The 26170-nt window shown below is 43.1% G+C and overlaps 1 protein-coding gene across 4 annotated transcripts in view; it reads right to left on the reverse strand.

Annotated features, from left to right (window-relative positions):
• The window catches only part of NINJ2 (ninjurin 2), a 46140-nt gene extending 19982 nt beyond the window's left edge, over positions 1-26158 (reverse strand). The window contains exon 1 of one of the 4 annotated variants that reach the window (XM_008643983.2): positions 26016-26158. In XM_008643983.2, coding sequence (XP_008642205.1) covers positions 26016-26048 — 33 coding nt within the window. In that variant the 5' untranslated portion in view covers positions 26049-26158. Of the gene's footprint in view, positions 1-7275; positions 7359-23855; positions 23936-26015 lie in introns of those variants that run through there. The other 3 variants (XM_017726228.1, XM_017726230.1, XM_017726229.1) reach the window with 3 other exon arrangements.
• Positions 26159-26170: the final 12 nt, after the last annotated feature.

Genomic DNA, 26170 nt, shown 5'->3' on the forward strand with positions numbered 1-26170 from the left:
CCTACAAACAGCAGCATTAGTATCAAGTAAGTAGCTATGATGTTGGAGCAAAGTTTCTATAATGTTTATTAGGAAGACTATTTTCTCAACAGTTCTCTTCCTTTTTTCCTCTTCCCTCATGCTATTGCAGACAACTTGATTTAAGGAGGAAAAAAAAGGAGAAAAAACCCAAACAAACAAAAAGTCCCCACCACCCAGAAAACAAAACCAGAAAAGCTATTTAGTAGTTGTGCTTATGCATAGCTGAATGCTCCTTTTGTTGTGTGTTATCATACTTGCCCTCAAACAGAAAAAAAAGTCTACCAAGAATTAGCTTTATATTCCTGCCACATTTTTGCTTAATGAGTGCTCAGCTGTAATCAAGACTCTAATTTCATAATCATTAGTCCTTTCAGCTCTGGTAAACTTCTGCATCGTCACGTACACTTGTCCTTTTCTTCCTTATGATTCTCAAACCCAGCATGTAACAGGAAGGAGGAGCATCAATGGGGCAACTTCATTCATCTGTTCTCAGCTTTTTAGGGGACACTATACATTTTCCATCTTTCACCAAGGCACTCCTAAAAATCTGGGAAGGTAATGCTATGTCTTAGTGTTTTCCCCCAGGACTCCCCAGTCCAACACAGCTGGACTAACAGCACATTTAATTATCACTGCTATTAATAAAGCATAGTCTGGGGGTGCTCGGTTTTTCCTTCCCCCACTCAGGCCCAGTTTAAAGGCATAGAAAGGTACAAAAATTAATTTCTGGGCACAGGGCAGCAATATGGGATACACATCATAAAGTCACCCCAAGACATTCACAAGCTTCTGAAAAGTTTAACAGGAATGAGTAAGTAAGTACTTGGTATTTTAGTGCTTATTTAAACTTCTAGACTTTTTAATCTCATTTTCCCAGTAGCCTCTCTTTTCTTTGGTAGTAATGCCTAAAACATATTTCCAATAATTTTCAAACCGAGTGGAGCTGGTTAATTCCTAGAAAAGAGACTGCCTGTTCAAGCTTAGTAATTCCTGGTAATGACTCTGTAATTAGAGTGAATGAGAACAGGACCTGAACCCTAGTCCAGCCTATTCTGAAGAGACATTGAAAATAATCTCATTTTTTCTTGTTAGAAAAACAAGAAATGTCAGGATGTTAAATGAAGAACTTTCCATCTTCTGACTTGTCTAAGGAAAGACACAAGATTTACTCTCTAGTCTGTTTCCTGCATCTCTGTCTAGTTTTGTGTCTGATGCTCCCCATGGCCTATTTTGCCCAGCAACCAAGAAAATGTTGAATGAATGTGTTTGGGAAGAGAAGTTCAGACAGAAGTTGTGAGATCTAGACAGGAAAAAGTGAATGAAAACTAGAAATTATTCTAGGAAACTTTACTAGATTACTAAAAACCACAATTTCATAATGGTGAACAAGGACATCTTTGGTCAGCGGCACCTCCTTGTTAAGTGAGGAAGTAAAGGCAGCTTCAAGATATGTAAGATAAATGGGGAAGAGGAGAAGAAAGAGGAAGGAGGCAGCAATTATGTAAATTAGAGCCTATGGAAATATAAAGAAGGGAAAGACGTGAAAGGGAGCAAAAGAAGCCTCTACCTTGCAGCCTAAGGACAGTAGGGCATTTTAAAGGGTAACAGCAGTAAAGTATTTTCTAACAATGGTATGGCTCACTTGCTTAGCAGAAGATGGTGAAAGTCTTAATGATTCAGGAACAGCAGAAATACTCAGTAGTTCTCTTTTGTGCTTAAAGAAAATCAGAGCAATGTAATCAAGCATCACGGGAATGCAGAAATACTTTCCAGCCCTCACAAATAGCCATGAAAGATGAAAACCAGCAGCCATAAAGAATAAAAAAATAAAGCCCAGCATGCCTAAACAGCACCAGGCAAGCAAAAGAGCTGTGTGAGGTGCACAGCTTTCTCTTGCTAACTTTTAATAAGTTTTTGAGCAATATGGAGACTTTTGAGTCTAGAGAAGAGATACCTCAGAGAGAGGCATTGATGACCTCAGTAATCCTGTCTCAGCTTCTTTGATAGCAGAGGGCAAATAATGAGAAAGTTTGATATGGGATTCAACTAGCAGAGCAGGTAAGGGAATAGAAAATATTGTGCCCAGTAGAAAGTGAGGTTTGGCTTTTTGGGCATTATTTTTTTTGTTTCAGAAAATATTATTTGAAAATATTCATTGTGTTAAATGATACTCTGTCAGATTTCTTGCCCTTTGCAGCCCTTTATGAGCCCCACTGATGTGCTCTGTTGGCCAGAATTAGCTGGTGCTATAGCTGGGTTTGGCACAAATGTTGAGTGCTAGAGCTGGAACCATCCAAACTGGGTTTGACGTGTTGACTGCTGCTGTGCTGAGGCAGCTCAGTATTTTTATCTGTGTCGTTTCTTGAGCCCAAAGCTGGCTTAAAATAAGTGTTATAAAAGACTCTTGCAGGCCTGGAGAATAGAATATGTGAGAGGCAGCCTGTGATAGAGGGCATGTGGGCCATGAGGCTGCAAATATGGCTAAGGGAGCAAGTGAAACTAATGCTATTTAACAAAAATCTATTCATATTTATTTGTGGAGGTTGCGAAGGCAAGAGGGGATCACTGAGCTTTGTGTGTCATGAAGTGAAACCAGCCTCAGATGAGCCAGTATGAATGAGTAACTTGATTCTAATCAATGTGGCCACACTCCAGGTAATTTTGCCAGGCCAGTTTGCATTGATATGGCATGAAATAATAAGGGTTACTGTAACTATTTTTCATATCTAGTCTTTCTAGTAATTGCTAGGTACGACTCAAGTGAAATACAGCTTATGAGCATTAAGAAGCATCCAACTGGAAGGCAGTTTCAGAAATGGATTTAAGGGTCCTAATGGAAGTAGCACTGAACGTGAGCTTTCTGTGGGACACAGCAGTTCTGCAGTGATGACAGGAGCAGACCTGCGTTCATAAGATTAATTTGTTTAATATCACAATGTTGTGAGAAACTTGCTCACAGCTGAGAAATCTATAAAATCTGGAGAGTGCACAGAAAAGGACATACAAATTGTGAAGATGCTGTAAAATACCTTGTGATGGGAAACTGAGAGAGATCCAGCTGTCCTGCTTAAAAGAAAAGTTAATTCAGGTTTAATAAGTATCAGGTACTAAACCAACTTTGTGATATTGCTGGAGAATGCATACAAACCCCTTCTAACAGGAAGCTGAATTGAGGTTAAATTTAAATTGAAAATGAGGACAGGGAGATAACTTGCCAAGAGAGGGGGTAAATTCTCCATCTCTTGAAATCTTTAAATTAAGATGCAACACCTTCATATGCTCCAGTCAAATACCAGTTACTGGATTTGGTACAGAAGCAGCCAAGTGGTGCAGCATCAGCCTTACTCAGAAGGCAACACTGAATAATTCAGTGCTCCCCAAGGACTCCTGAGTATCTGTTTCTCTTCCTAAACTTCTGAAATGCATTGCTGTACACTGGTAAACTTGAGTCAGCTTTGCTGCTGATATAGCAGCAATTCTGGCCACCTATTACACTGAGGTAAAGTTAGTCAATTCTTCACTTTAATTGAGTAATCTGTTTATCATCTTTGTTCAAACGGATATGTGGGATCAGGATATCGATGCCAAAAAGTGTGAATTTAAGACATTCCAAAATCAAGGGTGTTTATAAGGACCTTGCCATGTGATTATGACAAAGTACATTTCTCTTAATACTGGATATTTGGATATTTTTTTTTTAGAGAAGCTGTATTTTCCCTGCAGCGACTCCTCTGCTTTTGCGTAGCTTCTTGCCAGAGAACAGCACACATTCTAAAACCTCTGCCATCTATCTTTATCTTTTATTAGTTTCCTCTCCATAAATAATCTAGCATGGCTTTAAAAGACAATAAATTGTAGAGTTAAATAGACGGTAAAGGCCGTGCCTCATTCAGATCTGGTTGTGTCCTGACATCAAAAGTTTCTTTTGTTGAATGGATTCACCTAGCTATAATGATCCCAAAGATGTAAATGGCAGGTCAGCAGGATTATCCAAAGCTTAACTGGGTCTGTGTCCCTTGGAAAGGCAATGGAACTGTACTCATACTGCTGCAGTTGCATGACAAGCTGGATGGGTATTGAGCCACCTGAAGGATCTGCTTGATTTGTCTTTTCCTGTCATGGTTACTGCAACAGAATACATCTGCCTGCTGTGCAGCAGCTAAGCCTGCCCGGCCAAACTGTGCATGGCAAACATCTGCAGAGATATCTGCATAGCTGGGAGCAGCACAAAAACACAGTGGCAGAGGCATGGTCATTATCTGAGTCAAATCCTGAACTTCAACACTCCTCTGCTTCACTCTTCTGCACTGCAGCAAGGTGATGCTATGCATCAGTGCTCCTGTGAGAGCCCACCTGGAGCACTGCATCCAGCTCCCAGGCCCCCAGCACAGGAAAGGTGTTGGCCTGCTGGAACAAGTCCAGAGGAGGACACTGAGTTGATCACAGGGCTGGAGCTCCTCTCCTATGGAAACAGGTTGGGAGGGTTGGGATTGTTCAGCCTGGAGAAGAGAAGGCTTTAGATAAGCCTTGGAGCTCTTTCCTCCACCTAAAAGCGGCCTATGAGAGAGAGGGAGAAGGACATTTTCCGAGGGCATGCAGGGATAGGGCGAGGGTGAAGGGCCTTAAGCTGAAGGAGGACAGGTTTACAGTAGATATTAGGAAGAAATTCTTTACTGTAGGGGTGGTAAGGTGCTGGAACAGGTTGCCCAGAGGGTTTGTGGACTCCCCATCCCTGGAAATGTTCAGGGCCAGGCTGGGTATAACCTGGTCTAGTGGAATGAGTCCCTGCCCATGGCTGGGGGGATTCCAACCCTAACCATTCTATGATTCTTTGAAGAGGTAAACCTTTTGAGAACAGGTTAGAAAGGGGCTGGTTGTTAGGATGTGCTGAAACTGTGGGTAGTTGCTGGGTTTAGCTGGTAAATACCCAGCTCTTGCTGGTGTTTACTTGTAACAACCTCAATTACATGCTCTAGCAACCATCACTGAATTTCTTGTAGTGTTGTTAAAACTCTTCTGTTCAGCTGGAAAAAACTTGCATCTCAACCAAGAGTTACATATAACCAATAATTACCTGGGAGATAACTGACCGCGTTTAGGTCTTCCTCTGTTTTTCAAGATCAAGAAAGGGAAACATTTTATGCAGAAAATCTCAGTCCTCCACACATCTGAACTCCTCTATTTTATTAATCAATGTATTATAGGCACAAAGTGCTTGTTCAAGGTATCTTGCTACAGAGTTTGGAATTTGCTCTGTGTTTACTAAGACCACACAGTTGTTCTTACAGTGCTAGAGTTGCAGAATGCAGGGAGTATAGATACTGTTGTGATAGCCAATGCCTGGACACTGAAGCCTTAACTAGAGGATGTCCAAAGCTGATCATGGGAGTCCCTGCAGCCTGAGGTGAGGAGCCAAGGTTTTCAGCAGAAAGCTGTAACTGATCCACGAGCTTGCGTGGCTCGGACCCAGAGGAGAGCGCGCAACACGCACTCATTACTTGGTTACATTCACTTTGTTCTGATCTGGAAGGATGATGCTAAGTGCTTCAAAATTGTCTGGGAAAGAAAGGTTAAAGGGGAAAAATATCCGATATTATGTTGAGAGAAAATGTTTCAACTACCCCAAAAATATTTTGAATGTTTTGTAAATGTTTTGTGACATAAAATCGAATACAAAATAAAGAGCTATTTCGAAGTGAAAAGATTAGATGTCTCATCCTGAAATATTTAGATGGAAAACTTTCACAAATTTTGGTATTCTCAACACAGTTTCAAAAAGATTCATTGGAAGTTTTTCCAGTGGAAAACTATTCCATATCAAGATTTTATTCTGACTAAAACTTATAGCTGAGCTGTTATATTGCTGCAAGTAGATGTTAACAACACTTGTTCAATATTTCATCAGCTGCTCTTTCAGGACTCTGAGCTGCCCGGGGGAAGAAAAATACAAACCCAAAAAACCTCCACATTTCCTGTGAAATGTTCATATGTCACAGTTGTCAAACTGGCAATAGCAACACAAGCATATATTTGCAAAGATGGACTTTTTTTTGTTGAAAGAGAACTCTTCATTCCAAAAAAGGCTATAAAATCATTCTAGACTACAGGGGAAGAAGTAACTTCCCTTATGACCTGCTTTGTAATGAACCCAGATTGTCCACATGTGTAGCCCCACCTGATAATATTCATGTTCAGTGGCTTACAGATCATAATCAGAAAAGAAAATGGAGAATAACTGTTTGAATAGCAGCTGCTCCACAGAATATTCATCAATTTAGGTCACAACTCAACAATGTGGTTCAGAAAACATAGTCCAACAGTTGGAAAGACATTGGAAATAGTTTAAATTTTTCCTTGTTTTTCATCTTGGCAAATATATCCATAGAAAAAAGACTGCTGGATGATTGCATAGGGACATTGAATGCATGCCACTGGTGAATAATAGCATATATAGTGGACACTGATTCCAAAAGAAATTTTCATGTGTTGAGCTATCAAATTATATTTTGGCAAAAAACGTGGTGGTTAGCATTATATTTTGTGGTCAAATGATGTCAGCCTCTGTGGACCAGCTGGGTCTACAGAATGAAGAATTAAGGGCTTGCTATCAGAAATGCCCTGTCCCTGTGGATAGTCAGGTCACTGGAATGTTAGCAAAATCACTGCAGTGGATCTCAGCTTTTCCAGCTACAGCTGGGGTAAGGGATAGCTGCTACTGCAAACAGAGCATGAGTACTTTTCAAAATGCATTTAATCCCTTGGAGTACACCTAGAAATAGAGGGGGAAATGGAGAAAGCACTTCTTACCTCAGCTATACATTTGACAGTTAAATGAACAAGCAGCCCCATTCAGACTGCCTTGTGTTCTGGACAGCTTGCAAGTCTGCACTCTCAGGAATAGAATCTTGAACTCACTGAGAAATCCCTGCCATGTGGAAACGACATCTCCATATGAAAGAAATTATTGCAGCTACCTGGAAAAATGCACAGAAAGGACCTTCCTGGCAGTTCTTTTCCTTTGGGAATCCAGGCTCCCATAGAGAGACAGAGCACAATGAAATCTAGTAGTGGTGTCCAGTACAAATGGTTTTCATCCTGTTCATTTCTTTCCATGCCAAAGACCCCCCCCCAAACCCTTTCTGCTACTGTGGCAGGAGGTTATGCAATGTGCAAGCCTTACAGACGTGTCTGAAAGTTCCTGAGGAGTAAAGCAGATGCTGCTCCACCACCATTTCCCCCCATGACCCCACATACCACAATCATCTTTAGCACGAGTGCTCAGTCAACGTCCTGTTGCGTCTTGACACAGAAGGAGTAGCTCATTCCAGTGGGAATGTTTACTGTGTCTTGAGGATGTCCCAGCTGAAATGCTTTAACGATCTACTTCCAGCATCCCTTCATCAGAGTCAATCGGAAAGGCTCACGTGGCTCCCTGTGGAACCCCTCATGATGGGATAGGGTTGGATGTGCCTTATTTGCCTAATGGCTGCCTCCAGGCCTGCCCCTACTCCTGTGCTCCTTGTGCCCATGCTTCATTCTGCCACTGCCTCCAGGCTTATCATCCATCTCACCCATCTCCTCTTACTCACATCTCTGCGTGTTTCCCAGGTTGCCGTATATTCTTGGGTGCTTTGGTTTGGTACAGCAAGAAATCCTGTGTGCTGCCATTTATTATTATTATTATTATTATAAAGAAATTCTGCAGGTACAAAGAGATTAGCAAGTGCATGAAGGAGTGAACAAAGAGAGAGCTTTTTTGAGGGAAAAAAAGGCTATTGATGCACACGAATCAAAGTTGGCATCAAATTTCATAATTCAAAACCACTATCAAACCAGGCTCAAAGGAATCAGGAAAATAATAAATCCCTACAGAGTACTGAAGCCAAAGTTGATCACATATTTCTTAATAACAAGTTATTAGAAGAAATGTTGCCTTAATGAGGCTGAGATGAGTTATCACCCCTGCCATTCAGCAGCACTATCAAACTCCTCTTGTAAAGGACCAGATTAAAGTCCAGCAGATGTGGTAGCCTGACCCTTGTAAATCATCTTCTCCCCACCATAAGAGTGGCCTTATTGGTACTGATAAGTGAGTGGGATTCATTGAAATCTACTTTAGATTAGAAAGGGAAGGGTTGGGGTTTTTTTTCCTAAAGTAAGATGGAGAAACCATTTTCCTTTTGTTTCCATTCACAATAAACAGAGTGTGACTCAGGATAGTTGGGAAAACCCACGAGCTGAAAAGCTGGATACCTGTTAGATGAACTCGAGTGAAAGACCAAGAAAGGCTTTGTAAGTGTCAGCTCCATGTGTCTCTGGAGCACTTCTTGCTTTGTCTCGTATACAAGTCGTAGGAGGGAATTGATAATTTCAAGCTCAAGCTCCCTCAGTGACAACAAATAGAGTCAAATTTTGAATCTGCTTTGTTGCCTCAGGAGAGAAGTCCCTTTCTCATAGAGTGGAGGTTGAAGAGTTCCAGATGTCCTCCAGGTTATAGGCGGAGGTACTGAATGTAAATCATGCCTTTCTTTCCGACCCCTGTGGGTTTGGCTGGAAATGCAAATGTCCTTGCTATTTTACACTTCAGATATTTAGCAATGCTTCTCACACCGAGAGAAGTTTTAAATCAGCAATTTAAAAACCTAAAAGAAGAAAGGCTAATACCCATGTTATTCTTAATTAGTAAGCCAGAGCAATTGTGTATAACTAAATCAGAGCCTGGAGTGTGAATTTTGCAGGAGTTACAAAGTGATGATTAATCCCTAAGTGAGGATTCCTCTCCTGTTCTTTAAAATCAGGAATTGTTCTTCCTCTTAGCAGAGGAAAAAACTTTGTTAAATTATGTTTGCCAAATCCTACTGGCAAATATTCTGGCTGGTAAAGACAAAAACTGTTGTGCTATTAATGCATCAAAATTAATTATGCCAGTATAACTGGTTATCTTTGGCACAAGTACAGAGCTTGAGGGACCAGACATGGGGCTGCCCTCTTTGTTACCATGGTAGACAATTATGAAAGGAGTACAGATCTGGACTTGCATAACTCAAAAGCAGTTCTGACCAGATTGTAAATTTCCAGGTTAAGAGTAAAAGAAATATTCCTTTCTCAAAAGCTGTCGTTTAGGACCCAGAAGGAATCTGACCCATTTGCAGGGGAAAAAAAAATATTACAGTTGAAAGAGGTACGATCAATGTTGTAGTACAAAGGAATTTTCACAAACCACTCTGAAAAATCCACTCGACTTGCACTTACCCTGGTACAAGGTGGTAAAAGTAACTTAGGTATGGGATGAGATTGGTATTTTTAGCTTGAACTTCTCTGGCCATATCTTCTATATTTGGGGCTGAATATGCAAGCAAAGTAGTGAGCTGCTTCTGTGAGACTGCAGTAAACTTTTCAGCCTGGGTGGGATGGTGTGGTCTGGGTAAGATGGTATTTGTTGCTTTAGATATCTGCTTTTCTTGAAATTGAAGCTTGGTCAAATTGTGATCACTTATAGGTACAGCAAGGTAAACAAATAACATCTGGGATGTGGAAATATCTTTTCTACTTCCCAAGAATTAAAAGCACCTCTTTTGATAATCCCATGGGTGCAAGGCTGCAGAAACTTCATCGGGAAGTGGCAGGCAACAGTGAGCCTGATACATAAAGATATATCAGCAAAATAGTTAGTAAGGTTTTGTGTCTCCTGATTATAAAGGAACTTCCTCAAACTTATCTGCAGAGCTGCCTGCAGTGAGTAGTTGAAGCACACGTAAGCAGTGTGCCAAGCAGCGTGCTCTTTGCGTGTGCCAGATGTAAGCAAGCAGTGATTTATGTGTGCAAATGCCTCTGTGAATACGTGCACACGAGCTCATAGGGAATTTAACAGGAGAGCTTTCGAAAACTTGAATTCTGAGCTGCTTCCCACAACTTGTTTGTTCTTTCACATTAGAACAGGCTCTGCTTCTGAAAAGATACAGAGTGGAACTTCACAAGAAGCCGAGGGGATAAGAGTTGTAGCTCAGTAACAAATGGAGGTGAATGCTGGTGAGTCATCTGCTCAGTTTTGAGGGCAGATGGCTGGACAAGAAATCGCAAAACATTCTTTTAACACCACAAAAATCTCTCTAATCTCTGACCATAACTATAGGGCTGTTCAAAAGCAGAATCTGGAAGGATGGGAGCAGTTCATTTTCTCAGAATTTAGCTTCCAAATACAGCTGCTAAGACCAATTTGTAAACTTTTAACCTGTGTCTAACAACAGCCCTTCCACATCTGTCACCTCTGTACAGGAACTGAGTGCCAAAAGGAACAAATGCCTGTGCATTTGTAGGGAGCCAAAAACACTCCAGTGATGCTGGCGTTGAAGGTCCTTTAAGGATCCTGACCAGGTGCCCTCCAGCTCTAGGGCATGCAAAACTGGACAGAGAAAATGGACTTGAATGCCACAGTGACTCATGATGCTTGTTGAGCTTCTCTGTATTTTAGCTTAGTGATGGATGCTGTCTCAAGCCACAGGGAAGCCATGTGGGTATATCTGATAGGGAGTAAAGCATTACACAGCTCTTAGAGGCTGTGATGCCCTGCCATCGTGGAATGTTCAACCCATAAAAACTATTCCAGTTGTGTGTCATCAATTCTAATTGCCCCGCTTCGTTCTTTTGTGGTATTGTATAATACATCTCTAAGAGGCCAGAAATATTCTCTCTTCTGCATTTGCAGCCGAATACAACTTCAGAATTACACCAGTTATTCTGCTAATCTGCCTCCTGACTTGGCTGAATTATCTCAGAAAGTAGCTAAGGTCAACAATAAGAAAAAAGAGAAACTAGCGGCCACAGAGTATCTTCTGTACAACTCTGAGGGTTACACCTTGTAGCTATGGTGATCTAAGAGTCCAGAGCAAATGCTCCTGCTGTGAGTCTTGTGCTCTCTTGCACTTTTGCTTTCCTAAGACTCTCTTCTGAGCCAAACCAGCTCAATAAGATAAGCTAAATTAAAATAAATAAATAAAATCTTTTTAAAAATTAGAAAGAGAGCATTTTCTCTAGCTTTAATGAGCTGAATTATCTGTGAGAAGGGTTCGGCAAATTCCAGCACAAGGGCAAGGTGGGCTGTGTCTCTGGGAGCAGGAGATAAGGAGGGAGCAAAGGGTCATAGGCTGAAGTGGAGCAGGGCCTCCCCCTTTTGGGAGCAGCAGGCCATTAGATCATCCTGATATCTAATCTTTCTGGTTGTTAGTCACTGCTTAGACTGGGGGTGTCTTGACAAAGCCTTCGTTGCTATTGTTGTTACCCTTATGACACAGAGGAAACATGACTGGTTTCTCATCATTTCCTTCGTGTAAGCAGTGAGTAGGAATTTCAGTGTCTCCGTACCCCAGGCAATGACTACTCAACAGCTTTTGCTGTCTGAGGAGAGTGCTGGGCTGGGAAATGAGAATGGTGTTGACTCTGAAAGTGGCTACAAAGAGCAAGATGTAATCCTCATGTGAAATATAAACTGAGAGACCCTGAGGAAAAGAACCACTTTATCTCCATGTATGTTGTCCTCTTGAGGTCACTTAGGTAAGGTCAGAGCAGCAACATTTGATGATATGTTCGTGCCAAAAAGTCATATGCAACCCAATTCAGCCATAAAAACTGTTAATGATGCAGTAGAAGCTGTATTTCGCTGCAGGTTTTGCTACTGTGGCACCACAAGCAACATCTTCACAGTATGGCATATGAAATATAGGCTGAGATTCATGTGGCCCAGAGTGATGCAGAATTTCAGGTTTTGTGAAAGGTGTCCACTCTGTGGAGTAGCTGCCCTGCAGAGATGAGCTCACATTACAAAGTGAAAGTCTGGATCCAAAACTTCCAGCAATTCACAAGCAGCCTACACCAATCTCTCACTTCCAGTCCATAATTTTTCATACACTTATATACGGTTATGTGCATATTTAGAGTCCGGACTAGGCTCAGTAAACGTACAAGAGCGTGCCAAGAAGGAATTGAAGCACAGTACATAGAATTTCACATTAGAATCAAGTAGGTGTGAATGAACTCCCCAAGTGCTCTGTGTATTTGCACAGTGCAATCATGGGTTGCCTGGTTTGGGTGCTCAGATTGTGTATGTGGAATGGCAGCAGTTGATTTACTGAAAACGTTAAGAAATACATTACAATGCCTGTGGAAGTTCTCCATGAAGAATGTTCCCAAGCTTGCCTTTACATGTTAACTCTTTTCTGTGTGCCCTCTGAAGTCTGTACACAGTAACCTATTTTCTACATGGCCAAATCAGTGGCAGTATCTGTGGAGCATCAGTTTCATTTGCCCCTCCTCAAGAAGCTCGTTCATCATTTGCAGTGAGCCTTAGATAAAAGACCCTTCATCTGTGTAAAATATTATTATCGTTGTTGTTGTTAGGCTAGTGTTTTCAGAGGGTTTTATTGGAACCTGATGTCCTGCCAAAAGTAACACCCTGGGAATCTTTCAACAACTGTTCCTGGGTGTTCTGTAGATTACTGCTGTTTTCTCATACACTGTCCCTGGGAATTACATTCTCAGATTAGAAGAACGTCCGTCCCCTTCCCCCTGTGAAAAGAACTGCTGTTCTGGCTCTATATTAAAGGATTAGGATAGTGTTTTTTTCTGGTGACTTATTATTCAGGTTGTGTTTTGTTTTCTCATTAACCCCTTTGCAAAACAGGTTCAAAATGTAAAATAAGATTGATGTGTGAATGATCTTGTAGCATTATGCAAACACTTTGCATAGCTGACAATGGCCAGTTAAAGGAGGACTGGTGGAAAATTGGTTGCAGACATTCAGTCAGCAACTTTCAACCCTGCAGAGACAAAGAACCTTTAAGAGCTAACTTTATAATGAGGAGCTATAGTACAGCATGGCAGAAATTAAAGGGAGGCCCAAATCTTTCCCTTAGTGACAGTTGTGTTTTTCTGAGATCTCCTGAGTAGACGTTGCTTTGAGAGACCTTTGGAAAGAGGTGTAGCAAATGAGGCCTTCCTAGGAGACTGTATTGGGAAGCAAATACCTCAGAGCCAGAATAGGAATGGGAGGAGATTAAAGCAGAATAACCATTCCTCTGAAAATTGAACGCCCAGATTCTGCAAATAGTCTCGTTCTGAAGAAAGCATTCACATTCATAACTGAACACGTTAAGTTTTTGGAGTGGGAAAACAAAGCTTTGCAGGAAGTGAAGTTTCTTATGATTCCTTTCTCACTGTACCTAGCGTTTATCCTGTAGTTTCTCCCTTCAAGATGGCCAAAGGACAGAAGAAGTGGGAACCACTGATGCAGAACAAATGCCCTGGATTTCAGGTGGAGTTCACTCAGTGTGCATCGTGTACCAAAGCTGGATCCTTGTAAGGGGATAGCCAAAATGCTGTGTCCGAATGAAATCCTTAATGTTTGAGGAGGGATGAAAGAGATAGGGAGGAGGAAGAAAAATCCTGGACCATGTAGGGCAGGCTGGGCACTGAATGACAGTGTTTGAAGGGCAGTTGTGGTGGTCTTTAATTGGCCTGGGCTTAGACAAAGGGCTCATATTAGCTCCCAGTTCCAGTTATGCATTGAAACATTTACACATACCTAGCACAAAATGAGTGAGGAGTTTATCCCTGTGGTTTATTCACGTCTGATCACACCCTTTCTTTCTGGGTTTCTGCCTCCCCCCGCAGAGCTCACCCCTGTTGGAGCAGCTCAGCTTTACTGTCAATATGTTGTGCAGCAGTCTTTGGGGTTTTGTGGTGCCTTTCTGTGCACCCACTACAGTCTTTTTTGTTGTTGTTGTTCTTTCCCTGAAAAAAAAAAAAACCCAAATAAAACCCAACAGAAAGAAATGCCAGTTTGCCTCTTTTTCTTATCCATGGCTTCTCATATTCTGTTTCAGCACCCTGATACTCTGTTTGAGGCTGCTGCTAGCACGACCAGAGAAAAGTGGGCAACAGAAACTTTTTTGCACTTATTAGTATGATTGTCATGACCAGTGGCTTTTAATATATATTTATCCCTACCTGACAGGGAGATAAATATTTAGTGAAATCATTTTAATTGTTCTCTCCAGTTTTTGACTCTGGCACCAAACAGTTTTGTTTTCTTGGGCCTTTTGAAGACCTTTTACCTTGTAATCCATCTTCTGCCCTCCCTACATCATCTCAATACCTCAGCTCTGCAGCACTTGAGTACAGAATGTGAATTTCCCTCTGCTCACAGGTATCAACATGTTAGCATTGGCTGTGTACCTAACGCGTGTGCCTTGGGCAAAAGGCAGACTGAATGCTGCTTTGTAACAGATACAACATTCCCACAATTTTGTGTCCACAAAGTATCATCTACAGCCCAACCAAGAGGAGTCACAGAGTCCTAATGCCCTTCGCAATGCACCAAGAGGAGAAGAGGGCCTTTAAAGGACACAGATGTTTCCACACAAAGATTGTGATCAGTAAATCACAGCCTTCTCTTAGCCTGTGTGTTTGGCTGGTCCTGACACAAACTTCCCACAAGTACGGCTCTCATTTCTGCTGAATCAGCCTTACAATTACGCCCACTGAGCAGATGATAACAAGAGAGAAGTACTTTGTCAGTGTGCAGGGTACAAATGTATCATGTGTATGGAATTGTATCATCTGTATGGAATTGACTGATACAGCTGGAGGAGTTACTCAGCCAGATACTGCCCCTCAGTTCTCAGAGAGGTCAAGAGTAGCACTGGAGACAGCGTCTTCTGATTTAGGGATAGCCACTGGGAACAGCACCTGCCAGCCATATCTGCATCTCTATGTACCCACAATGTACTCCATAAACAGATTTATCAACCCATGGACATGCATGTTTAATGTACAGGGCTTGTGGTAAAGCTCAGTGTTCCTTGCTCTTGCATAACTCCTTTGAGGTTTAGTTGGCTGAACTTTACTTTTCATAAGTCATTTGATAATATGTAAAACAAAAAAATGGGAGGAACATAAAAATGATATTAGGCACACCAATAACAGACTGACCAGGCTCCTAGCTGAGAAACAAGTTCTCATCAGATAGGAAAACACAGGAAGGGGAACAAAGGAAGAAAAAAAATTGCTTTTGGATCAGAATAAGGAGGAATGTATTGTTATAATTTGCAGCCACAGAGTGATGCATCTTTTTTTTTTTTTTTAGCCATTCTTTGCTGTTGGCGATGACAGGGACACCTTTCCCTGCATCTGGCCAAGCGTCTGAGTCAGCTGCTCCCCCAGGAGAGATAATGTCCCTGTTTGTTGTTGTGTGAGTGAGCAAGAGGAAGCGCTTTGGGACGGCCCTGCTCCACCCTGGCCGTAAGCACCTGAGTTCACCACCACGCTGGCCCGCAGCCGAGCCCCGAGCCCACTCCCCTTCCCAGGGAGGGGCCTGCAAGGGAACTGCAGCTTTGCCACGGCCCAGAAAAGGGAACACCATAGGACTGACCCTGTTCAGTAACTCAGGGTGATGGCTGGGGGCTTGTGGCTGAAGGCAGGGCAGAGGGGCTTGGAAATGAATCAGAGGGCTCCTCAACTCAATGTCACTAGCCAAAAGCTAGTCTAATTAGTAGCCACCAAGACCTGTTGCCATCTGCTCTTGAGTTGCCTGTCTGAGCCTGGTCCTGGGTTCAAATCTCTACACATGGATAAAGATCTACAGAGTGCCTGATAGCTCCTTTTCTTACGGTCTCAGCAGAATAACTGGGTGTTAGATCAGCTCAGAGACAAAACACACCTCTTGCTACACTTGGTAGCTCAGACTAGGGGCAAGCGGGGCGCTCCATCTTCTCTGGTTTCTGAGGACAGAGTCTCTGACGTTCATAGTCTGTGATTTTATGGCACACACCCTGCTGGAGCTCTCTTCTGGGGCTGTACTCCTCTTTTTTTTCCCTTCTCCTTCGTGATTTGCTCCCTGTGCTTACTTAGTGAGGTTTTGGTGTATTTGTTTTGGTATGGGTTTTTTTCTTCTTTTTTATTTTTTTTCCCTGCTTCTGGGATGCTGAAATTATTCCTTCCTCTGAACATGTGTTAGCTTTTTGTATTTTGGTAGGCCCATATCTCTTTCACCCAATATCTGTGTAGCTGCACCTGGATATGAGTAGTTTTCTGCCTCAAACTCCGTTGCACCCTGGCTCCTCGTAGGAGAAGGAGGTAAGAGGGGCTTTTATTGTACCAGTGGACTTTGCCCATCCCTCTCTGGGTCTGAACAGGCCAGCATTATTTCACAAGTGCTAAATCCACTCACAATGGTTTTAAATGGTTGAGCTGCTGAGCCAGCTGAACAGCAAACACCAGAGGGGAAACCACATTTCGTGAGCGCTTCAGATTCCTTCAGACTGTACGTGGAGCCATTAGGAGCAAAGTAAAAGCCCTTTGACACAACTCCCTTCGGCAACTTTTTCACAACCACATGCCAAAAATGGGGGCTGGCTAAGGAATTGGTCCAGAGTCAGCTCCCAAGAATCTAGCACGTGAAGATGGAGTTCAAATCTGTTCTGGTTAAAAGAAAACAGCAGCACATTCTGTTTTCTTGTAGCATATCAATCCTTTGCTGGATGTCTCCCTGATCAGCGTGGATTGGCAGTCAAGGTATCACCATGGGCAAAAGATGAGAAAAGCCCCAAGTGCCAATGTTAGGTAGGAATAGTTTCTATTGCATTCGTATCTGTTAACTGTTTACCTTATTTTTTACAACTAAGTGAAGAACCCAGATTGTCTATCTGTTGTCTTCTGATAATCATAGACTAACTAGATCTTCAGCTAACATAATCAGCCAAGAAATATTCAAGAATTCAAGCAATTATCCCATTGCAATAAGACAGATAAGCCTGTCTAAAGGAGCTGCTATTTCTGTCTCTGTCCAGACATATTCCCTAATGAACTTCTTTCACAATGATCTGGGTTAGCTTAGACACTCAGTGATGGAGGTTTCCTAGCCCAGACAGTCTTGATAGAGTGATTACTTTGAGCGTTGCATTGAGGCAGCAACAATAATTGATGGTGGTCATGAGGAAGGATGAACCTCCCTGTTTAAACTTCAGTCAGCAAAAACCATGTGGCCACAGCCTGAAATCACACAGGGACGTGCAGGAACATTTCATCTTGAATCAGCCAGAAGGAGGTGCAAAGTTCAAGTTGAAAAGTTGCATCAAGAACCTGAGTGGTCATTCTGAGTCAGAATTTCTGTTTAACATAGTTCAGCTTGTTTCGCTTTGGGGTTTCATCCTACACCACTGTGGTCAAGTGACTCTAGTTCCAGCAAGAGAGAGGTGTGAACAGAGCTCGGTGCCTGAACTTTTGAAAGTGTGTCAAAATTTGTTTCCAACTGATGTTGAAGTTAACATTCAGCAGGGAAGGAATTGTGTGTGGTCTCTTGCTGACAGCTTCAATTAATGCTCTTCTTTACATTGTGTGAATTAACATCTTTAATGGTTTCATCGAAAATTGTTAGAGATTAAGAATTTAGCCAGTGAGAACAAAGATGAAACCAAAGAATACTGCTGCTCCGTGGCCATTCACCCATCCAGAGATGCTCAGTCTTTCCTTCCTCCTTCTGTCACCTTCTACTGCTGTGTCCTTGGGTACGTCAGTGGTCATTTAACCATCTCTGCCTGACTTAATATCAGTAAAATAGGCAGGAAAACAGCTCTTGCTCCATGTGGAGATTGCGAAATTAAATTCATTGATAGTCATAGCACGCTTGGAGAACGAGGGACAGAAGAACCTGGTTCTCACACAAATCCTGGGAAAGTATTGCTGTGCTGTTATTTTCTGCAGAAATACACCTTCAGTAAAACATAGGTTACAGAAGAATGGCTGGTGCCCTTTGGCTCTTGTTAGATTGGTAGGAGCAGTTGTTTTTCTCTCATAATCAAGGTCTGTGGTGAATTTGGGCCTTTTTTTAAATCTCACAAAATATTATTCAATTATGTGACTGCAAAAGAGAAAGCTGCAGCAAATATGCATAAATATTAGGGAAAAAATAAAGAAAAAACCAAGAGAGCATGAACAAGCCACAAACCAGTACATTATCTCATTTTCTTGTTCTCATTTCTCTAAACCTGCCAACAGGATTCCCCCAGAATTTCCAGCACTCACTGAACCTTGACCCAAGCAGCTTCATGAGAAATTTCGTCCCCAAGGGTTATGTTGGATAGCAAGTTCTAAGATCCTGAGTATAATGGTTTTCACAGCTGTAATTACAGACTCACGTATCTGATTCATGTAATTTGACAAGGAATTATAGCTTGGCTAGTTCAAAGGAGTGTGTCAAGGTGGATGGTAACTGGTGATGTGGATCTTGCAGCCTCTGCACACGGGCCCTTCCATCATTCTGGGGTCCAATTCAGACGTTTCTGTTATATGTTTACATACCTGAGGCAGTCTAGATTACAGTCGTAGAGCTCATTTCTTGTCTTGCCTTTCCTCACAGACAGTTTTATAAACATTTGACTCACAAGCCAGGCATAGGGAAATGGCAGTGAAAATGCCCATTCACCCTTTTGTACTTGGAGAAGCTCACACTTCTGTGTGTGGTTATTGTATGCCTGCAGCACTGCCCATTTTTGGTTCTCAGAAGAGAAACAGAGCAAATTAATACAGATTTTACAGGAAGGGCTGAGAAATGGTGACATGGACTGGAGGCTTCCATTTTCGGTGGTCCAGGGAGGGGAGGTGCTGTACCTGTGTGGCAGCTGGGGGCAAACAGAGAGAAGCACATGCATGGATTAGCTCTTGGGCACAGGCTGGAATGAAGGTGAGAAGGGCAACTATTTGACAAAAGATAGAAAAATTCAATTTAGGTGTGTTTTGGCAGGTATTTCATGCTGCAGAGGATTCCCACTCACAAAGATGTCTCAGTGGGAGGTTTTGTTGTCGGCCAGTCAGGAGAGCTGTGTTGCCACCACCATAACCAGGGTTATGATTACTCACTAAAACCAACACTCCTTGTGCACTCAGACCTGCAAGGTGCAAGTGTGGGTGGATGTATCTGTATCTCGGTGTGTGAAATGGCTGCCTGGCAAGAGATGGTGCCCCTGAGGGCTGTGGCTGAGGAGGAGATGGTGCAACAAGAGAAGTGGCACTGGTGGCCAACGAGCAGGCCAGGCCAAGCTGGTGGAGCGGCGCGGGGCGGCAGACTGGTTGTCCTGGCATGGTTTGGTGTGGCTGATGGCTGACCTTGTCCCCCAAACAGGGTGTGACCATGCTGACGTGCTGTCACTCAGTGGATCATGGGCCCCTGAGTGTCCCCTCAATCCCCCCGTGCTGCACAGGTGCCATCTTGTCACCCCAGGTCCTGTGCCAGTTCACCTCCCTCCCATCCCCACAGGGAGAGCCTGTGCCCCCTGGGCCTTGCTCCCTCTCTGCTCTCCCTGCTTCAGTTGTACAAGCTTTACAAAGAAATTCTGTTATTCTTAATAGACTTTTATAGCAGTCAAGCTCTGAGGTTCTCTTCCCTTACCTCAGGGTGTGTGGCAGCACCCCCTGACGCAGGTCATTCCCTCCTTCCCTCCCAATTTTCTCTTCAGAAGTGTCTGGGCTTCATCAGATTGCTTTTACAGAGCCCATTTTTTGTCCCCCTCTACTTTTAATATTTTAGTTGTGACCTGAGCTCTGGCTGTGCTATGGTCATCAGCCATGTCCAGTGCACAGTGTGGGACCAGGCTCCCTCCCTGCCAAAAGACATTGCTACTTTTCTTTCACTGCCCCTCTACAAGGTGGAGTGTGAGGATCCAGGTCAACCACTGGTGTAAGGATGCTCCAAGGGTATATTTAACTCCACACGTGCCTCATCTTCCCCACATGCCTTAAAACCCTGAGGCCAGTTCCTCAGGGTGAAAAATACTATTCCGGTGTTCGGGAAGGGCCTAAGCAAACATTCACCCTAAGTGGGAAAGCTGGCCATGCCCAGGTAGAGCAGGCAGGAGGAATGGAAAGGGAACAGGAGAAATACTGCATCTGACAATAGAACCAAGGACCAATTAGTACTGATGGCGAGAAATAGTCTCCTCCTTCTCAGCACGTGTGCTCACACTTGTCTGTGTCCTAGTGTGAGTGTTGCTGCTTTCTGGGACCAGCACAGGTAGTGCTACACAGACTTTTGGGTCCTGGCAGCTGGGGAACAAAAGCATAGGATCACTCTTGCTCCAAAGTGTAGTAATCTATTTCACACCTGTCTTTTGACCAACCGGGGCAGAGTGAATCTCTGCCCAAGCCCTGTAAAGGCTTTACTCTCAAGGAGCAGCCTGAAATCTTGCAGTCTGGGTGGTGTCCACTAGTGAGAGCAATCATTGTTACTGCTAGGGCCTTCCCTGCTTCTCCCACTGGCTACACCAAGACCTGAACCTTCAGATTACTGGTCTGAAGTGAGGAGTAGCTGCCACTGAAAGGAGATATTCTGTTGCCTCTCCATGCTCTCATGGCCACGCAGTCCCAGTCATGGGCAGGTGTGGGATCCTCCCAGGAACCACTGCAGGACAGCGAACCAGAACATTACCCCTGCCAAAAAGTGTTTCATTTTCTTTGAATGTATCTCTCTGAACCAGCTTTGCCAGAGTCAAATGAATATCAAAGGTGATGGAGTGTAACCCTGGGAGTGGGGTCCTGTTTGAAAGGCTGGAGTACCTGAGTTAGTTTAGTTAAAAACACAGTGAGGTAAACTCTCAGACTCTTGATAACTGGACTGCACACAATGTACAAAGATGTGACAGAAATGGATTTTTCTGAAGCACTTAGGTTTCTTTTTGAAAGACTCCTTCTCAGTGCAGACCAGGCCCCAATTACAGAACCCAGATAATGCTACAGAGGTCCACTGGGGCAGGCACTTTGCTTCATTGGCCATACAAGACTGCCACTATTCTAGAAAATGGCTGAAGGAGAGGAGAGGTCCTGGAGCACTAGAAAATACAGACTGGCTGCTGCTGCAGGAGCAGGCAAACACATGCCCAAACCAGGAACCTGTAAGCACATCACAGCCTTGAGGCACAAGTTAAAGCCACAAAACACCAAAAATCTGAAAGTCTAACCCAGCTGTGAACACTCTCTCTGCATGCCCTTATCAGGTCTAGACTGAAAGTGGGATGTGAAAGATGGGATTTACTGTGATGAGGGGGACTTTCCAATAGTTTTGTGGGCATTTTGGAAAAGTCCACACTGTTACACCTATAGCTAACTCTATTTATCTGCCTTTCTAAAATCTGCCTGCTGTAGATCTGGCCAAAAACTGAGCACTGGAAGTAAACTACGCAATTACTTGAAATCTTTTTTTCTTGCAAGTTACTTGTAAACCTGTCTTTATTTCCACAGATGTATTTTCCATTCAAGGTATTCATGAAGCAACTTCTGCCAAAAAATTTCAGTGTAGGGTCTGTTTTCCAGAATGATTATTTTAGCTGTTTACTCTTTTTACTTTTGAAGTATGAATGATTCCCTAAATGGTGAGGTATTACTTCTGCTTCTCATCCCAGAGGATTGTAAATTTTTTTTATCCAAAGACTGAGAAACTATAAAAAGAAAGACACAACATACAGTATATAACCTCTTTTGCAATATGACCATGGATGACATTTCATCCGGCACGCATCCCTTAAACACCCATTTGTACAGAACATAACACCCATGCAAGAAAACATAAAAATATAAACCTAATAAAATTATGGAGCCATTTAATGTCAGCCCCAATCTTTGCTCTGCTCTGCAATATCCATCTGGGGCTCTAACAGACCTAGCTGTGGCAATATGTGTGAGTGTTACTGGTTTCAGCTGTCCCCAGAGCTTCTCCCGGTTACTGCTGCTGTGGTGGGAGTGGTGGAGCGGATGTTGTCTCAGTCGCTCCCATTCAAGGGCTGGGACATTAGCTCAAATCACCAATGAAACGGGGTTGTGTTAAGATGCCAGACCGTGAGCTGCAGCAGCTGAGGTACACAGCTAAACAGATTTAATGGGCCTTTTGCTGCTGAAAAGAGCTGTCCTGTATGGCTGTCTCCTCCCCTGTCCCCCCTGCAAATCTCTATGGAAGGGTTGGAGGCGAGAGTCAGGGGGGACAATAGCATGAAGAAGTGCAGACAAGTCAGTCAGAGTGTTTCTATCAAAGCCATACTTCTAATTTATAAACCTGTGCTTCCTGAAGTAAGAGGAGACTGGTGACGGGATCTTGTTGGATTGTTTTGTTTCTATCCCAAATGTGTTTTTCAGATCCCAGCTACCTCAGGATGTACTCTGCTATACCTCACCAGGATACTGCTCTCTGCCTGGTTTCTTGTCAGTGGCAGGTGTTTAATAGAGGAAGGTGAAAGTTTCTCTTGGAAGCCACAAAGAGAGACGTCCAGGGAGAAAAATGCATCTTTCAGATTAAATACTGTCAAAGTTTTATCTTTTAATACGTAAATTAATATTTTTAATTAAAATAGTTTCATTCCAGTTTTATTTATTTTCTTAGCACTTGACTGGCTGGCATAAATCAGGTAAGGCTGCACAGTCTTCTGTCTTTTTTCTATTTCAGCACCATTTCTTTTTTGCATCTGTCTCTGCACCGTTTGAGGTTTTGTTGGTCTTCCTAGAAGTCAGAATGGAAAAAAGACTCCTTAGAAACACACAGAACAAGAGAATTTTTGTAAGGGAGAAGGTGGGTTAATGGGAGATACTTCTTGCTGTTAAAAACCAGTCCTAGGTGTCACTTATGGAGAGCTGGTGTCTAACTTCTCTCACACAAGCTGCCACTTGTACTCTGGTCGGCAATTGTGCCATTGCCTGTAGGGAACTGAAAAGCATATTTATTTTTATCCTGCTACTGGCTTATGGAATTTGAAGGTACCTTTTTTAGCTTGCATAACTGTAAATATTGTTACTGGACCTCCCAACCTCTTTTAAATGTTTGCTCGCCCCAATATTTGACCTTGTAACCTGCCCCAGGAGATGGCAAATTCCACAGGCTGATGACATGCTGGATGAGGGAGTCCTGTTACAGACACTTTCAATTTTGCTGAGTGAGCTCCTGTTCATGCTTCAGAATAATCAAAAAACATTGGGGACTGATCAGTTCTCCTTAGAGCCTTCTTAAATCTTGATTGCCTTTTCCTGCTGTCTCCAATGTGAGCACAAAGGTCCATTGTTTTAATTTTAGTTACCTGCCTAGCCTGTCCATGTCAATGTTGTGTAAGACATGCTAGGAAGTACTGTGCAGCTGCTTCGGGCACAGGACCCTCGGTCTATAAATAAAAATTCCTATTTCTATATTGTATCATAGTTAACTTTCAAAACTGTTCCTGCTGCTCCATCCAGGAGCTCTTTGAGGAGGAGTGAGTCGCGTTACAGCGTGCAGTGCACATTCCCCGAGATCTTCGCAGACCCACAGCTGGAAACTTCCAAGAAGATACCTGCTCTGCATTCACTGCTCGGAGCAGGGACTCTAAAGAGGCTTTGAAATGTACTTTCCACTGAATAACATTTTTTTTCCTCTGCCACTGACCACTCCTCCCCTCACCTCACACTTGTCAAGTCAAGTCATTTACAGGACTCTCTGCTTGTCTCAGCTGTTGTCCTGAACCCAGATTCAGGATTCTGCAAACTACACCAATTTGTCATGAATGGGGATTTAGATCACTTCAAGAATCATCATCAAAGATATTTGTGAAAGTGATTTTAATACGATGTTGTAAAAATGTGACTTAAAATATTCGATGGCAAGCTTCACTCTGCTATTATACAGCACAATCATTTGAACAATGATTCGAAACTACTAAGGCACAAGTCAAAGTTAGCATGAAAAGAAATCAAAGTTACCAAGATAAAATCAAAGTTACCAGGGCACAACTCAAAGTTACCATATGACAAGGTTATGTGCAGTATCAATCACTTACCAAAGATCTGCTGCTGGTAAAAGGTCTCTGCTTTGAGGAGCAACCCTGAGGGTCGTCACAGTAAAGGGGAAATCACTGCCATGCAGTCAGGCTGCTTAGCCAGGAGAGCTAAAGAAGTCTCACTCAGGCCTTTATTTATAGAATAAAGTGGTTGGCTTGTAGTCAAATTGCATGTGATAGTAAAGGTATGCGTGAGACTCCTTGTACCCACAACTTTCTTTGTTCCTTGATAAATGAGTCTTGGAAAAGCCACTCGCTATTCATGTGTTAATCGCATGATTGGTGTTCCAAGCTCATGCCTCGATGCTCACTGGGTCAACTCTGCTCCTTTGTGGGTTTTCAGAGAGCAGATTGAAACCAGAGTTGCTCTTGCTCCATTTGCAGCTCAGGCCTTTACATCCTTTGGAGTCCGAACCAAACTACGTTCGTTTGGTTAAGGGGTTTTATCCATCACACCAGTGGGTGACACTGCCTCCCCTGGCACTGTGTATTTCCTGATCACAAGTGTGCAGGAGTCTGTGTGCATTCACCTGTGTTTTGTACTGCCTGCTGACTTCCCTGGGAGGCATCACAAAGAAAATCTTGGCAGCACAGTTATTCTTGGGGCAGTCTGTGTAGCGGCGCACGCTCTACACCTCCCTGCTCTAGAAACAGATAGGATGTTCTTTTCAGTCTGGCAACTCAAGGAACCTTTGACCTTCTGGGCTTACTTCTCTGAGTATTGTAAAGGCCGATGATGCTGGTGATCACTTTTGGCTCTTCACTTAACCTCAAGATGGGTTGAAAGAGAAAACTTCAAACCCCAGATTTTTCAGTAGTTTGTGAGACTTTTAATCAGTGAAGCTGATTTTTTTCATCTATTATACCTGGACTTCATGATAAACCTGAAACTTTCCATCGAGCGATTTAATATACAAGTGTTAATTTGACCTTTTTGTTTAGCATAATTTTCTTGTCCTCTCTTTACCACTAGTTCCTGGCTTAATGACATCTATATTTTTCCCCTTATCGTCTAGTTCTAGGAAAGACTAACCTTTATCTCTGCCAGTCCTTAATAAAGTACATTTTCACCAACTGTTCATCCTCCTCACTTATTGTGTCTGTTATTGAGCATAGCTACTCCCAGGCCTTCAAAAGCTGCTCTGCACCTCATATCTCAGTGGAGATAGATTCTGCAGGTTTGGAGAGTCTCAGTCCTCCTTTCTAGTTAAGGATAATGGTCCTGATTATTTCCAAGGGCACAAATCTTACCATCTTAATTTCTTTGACGCAGGCCGAAGAAATAAAAGTTGTGACCCCAGATAAACTTCCCCACTGCCAAGTCTAAGGATGATTGAGACCATTTCAGACAGAAAAATCATCTGCAAAATTTGGACCCTGATGCCACCTACTCAGGGCTGGAAGCTGTGCCCTAGGCAATGCTTCATATTTTTCCCTTCTCCACAGTTGTCTGAAGTGCAGATCTGGACTTGACCTTCTAAGGTTTGATGGGTCTTTGTGATCTGGGCTTTTGATTCCATTTCATCTCTAACAGTCTCTTTTTTCCAAACCCTTGGGTAGTTGCCCTTTCCGAGAACGCACGCTGCGCATAAGAAACACCCTTCTTAAAAAATACAAACACTCAGAATAGGAACACAGAGAACTGAAAGAGCTTCACCAAGAAGTTTTGTTTCTCTATAAACCCTACATAGGAAACCTTGGCCTCTGCACTCCCTCAGTATTTGCTGTATTTATTTCCTTTTCTCCTCTCCAGATTGAGAGTACTTTCTGCCAAACAGAGGAAGGCTTTGTGAGATGAGGGACAGATCAGACTTATGCAGCTTGTAGAGTATGTGCTGCCTCCTTCTGAGGGCTGAAGGCTAATCTCTTCCTCTGCTGCCCCTCCTTCCCTAAAAAGCATCTCTTTTTAGTAATGTCCCTCTTCTTACCCTTATTTTTTTGGAAAAAGGCTCATAATTGCTCTTGGCAGAACACAGCAGACATCCTGCCGCTGGTTTCTCTTCAAAGGGGAGCAGAGGAAAAAAGCAGAACTGAGTTTTCAAAGGAAATTGGCTGCCAAAGCTGAGGAGCAAATGATAGGAGCAGTGGATATTTCCCCCAAACTGGGGCTCTTCCCCCCCGCTTCTCCCTCCCACAGGTATTTCCCCAAGATGGACTCACGCGAGGATTGGTGTTGTCCCTTTCCGAGGCCATCCTCCTGCCCCCGGTCTCTTCCCCAGCAGCCGCAGCGGAGCGCAGTGCCCTGTGCTCCCGGAGACTCCCTCTGTGCTGGACCAGGACGCAGCTGCTGGAACAGACCTGCTATTCATGTGCCG

The sequence above is a fragment of the Corvus brachyrhynchos genome, unplaced genomic scaffold (genome assembly GCF_000691975.1).
Source record: "Corvus brachyrhynchos isolate BGI_N302 unplaced genomic scaffold, ASM69197v1 scaffold191, whole genome shotgun sequence".
Taxonomy (NCBI): domain Eukaryota; kingdom Metazoa; phylum Chordata; class Aves; order Passeriformes; family Corvidae; genus Corvus; species Corvus brachyrhynchos.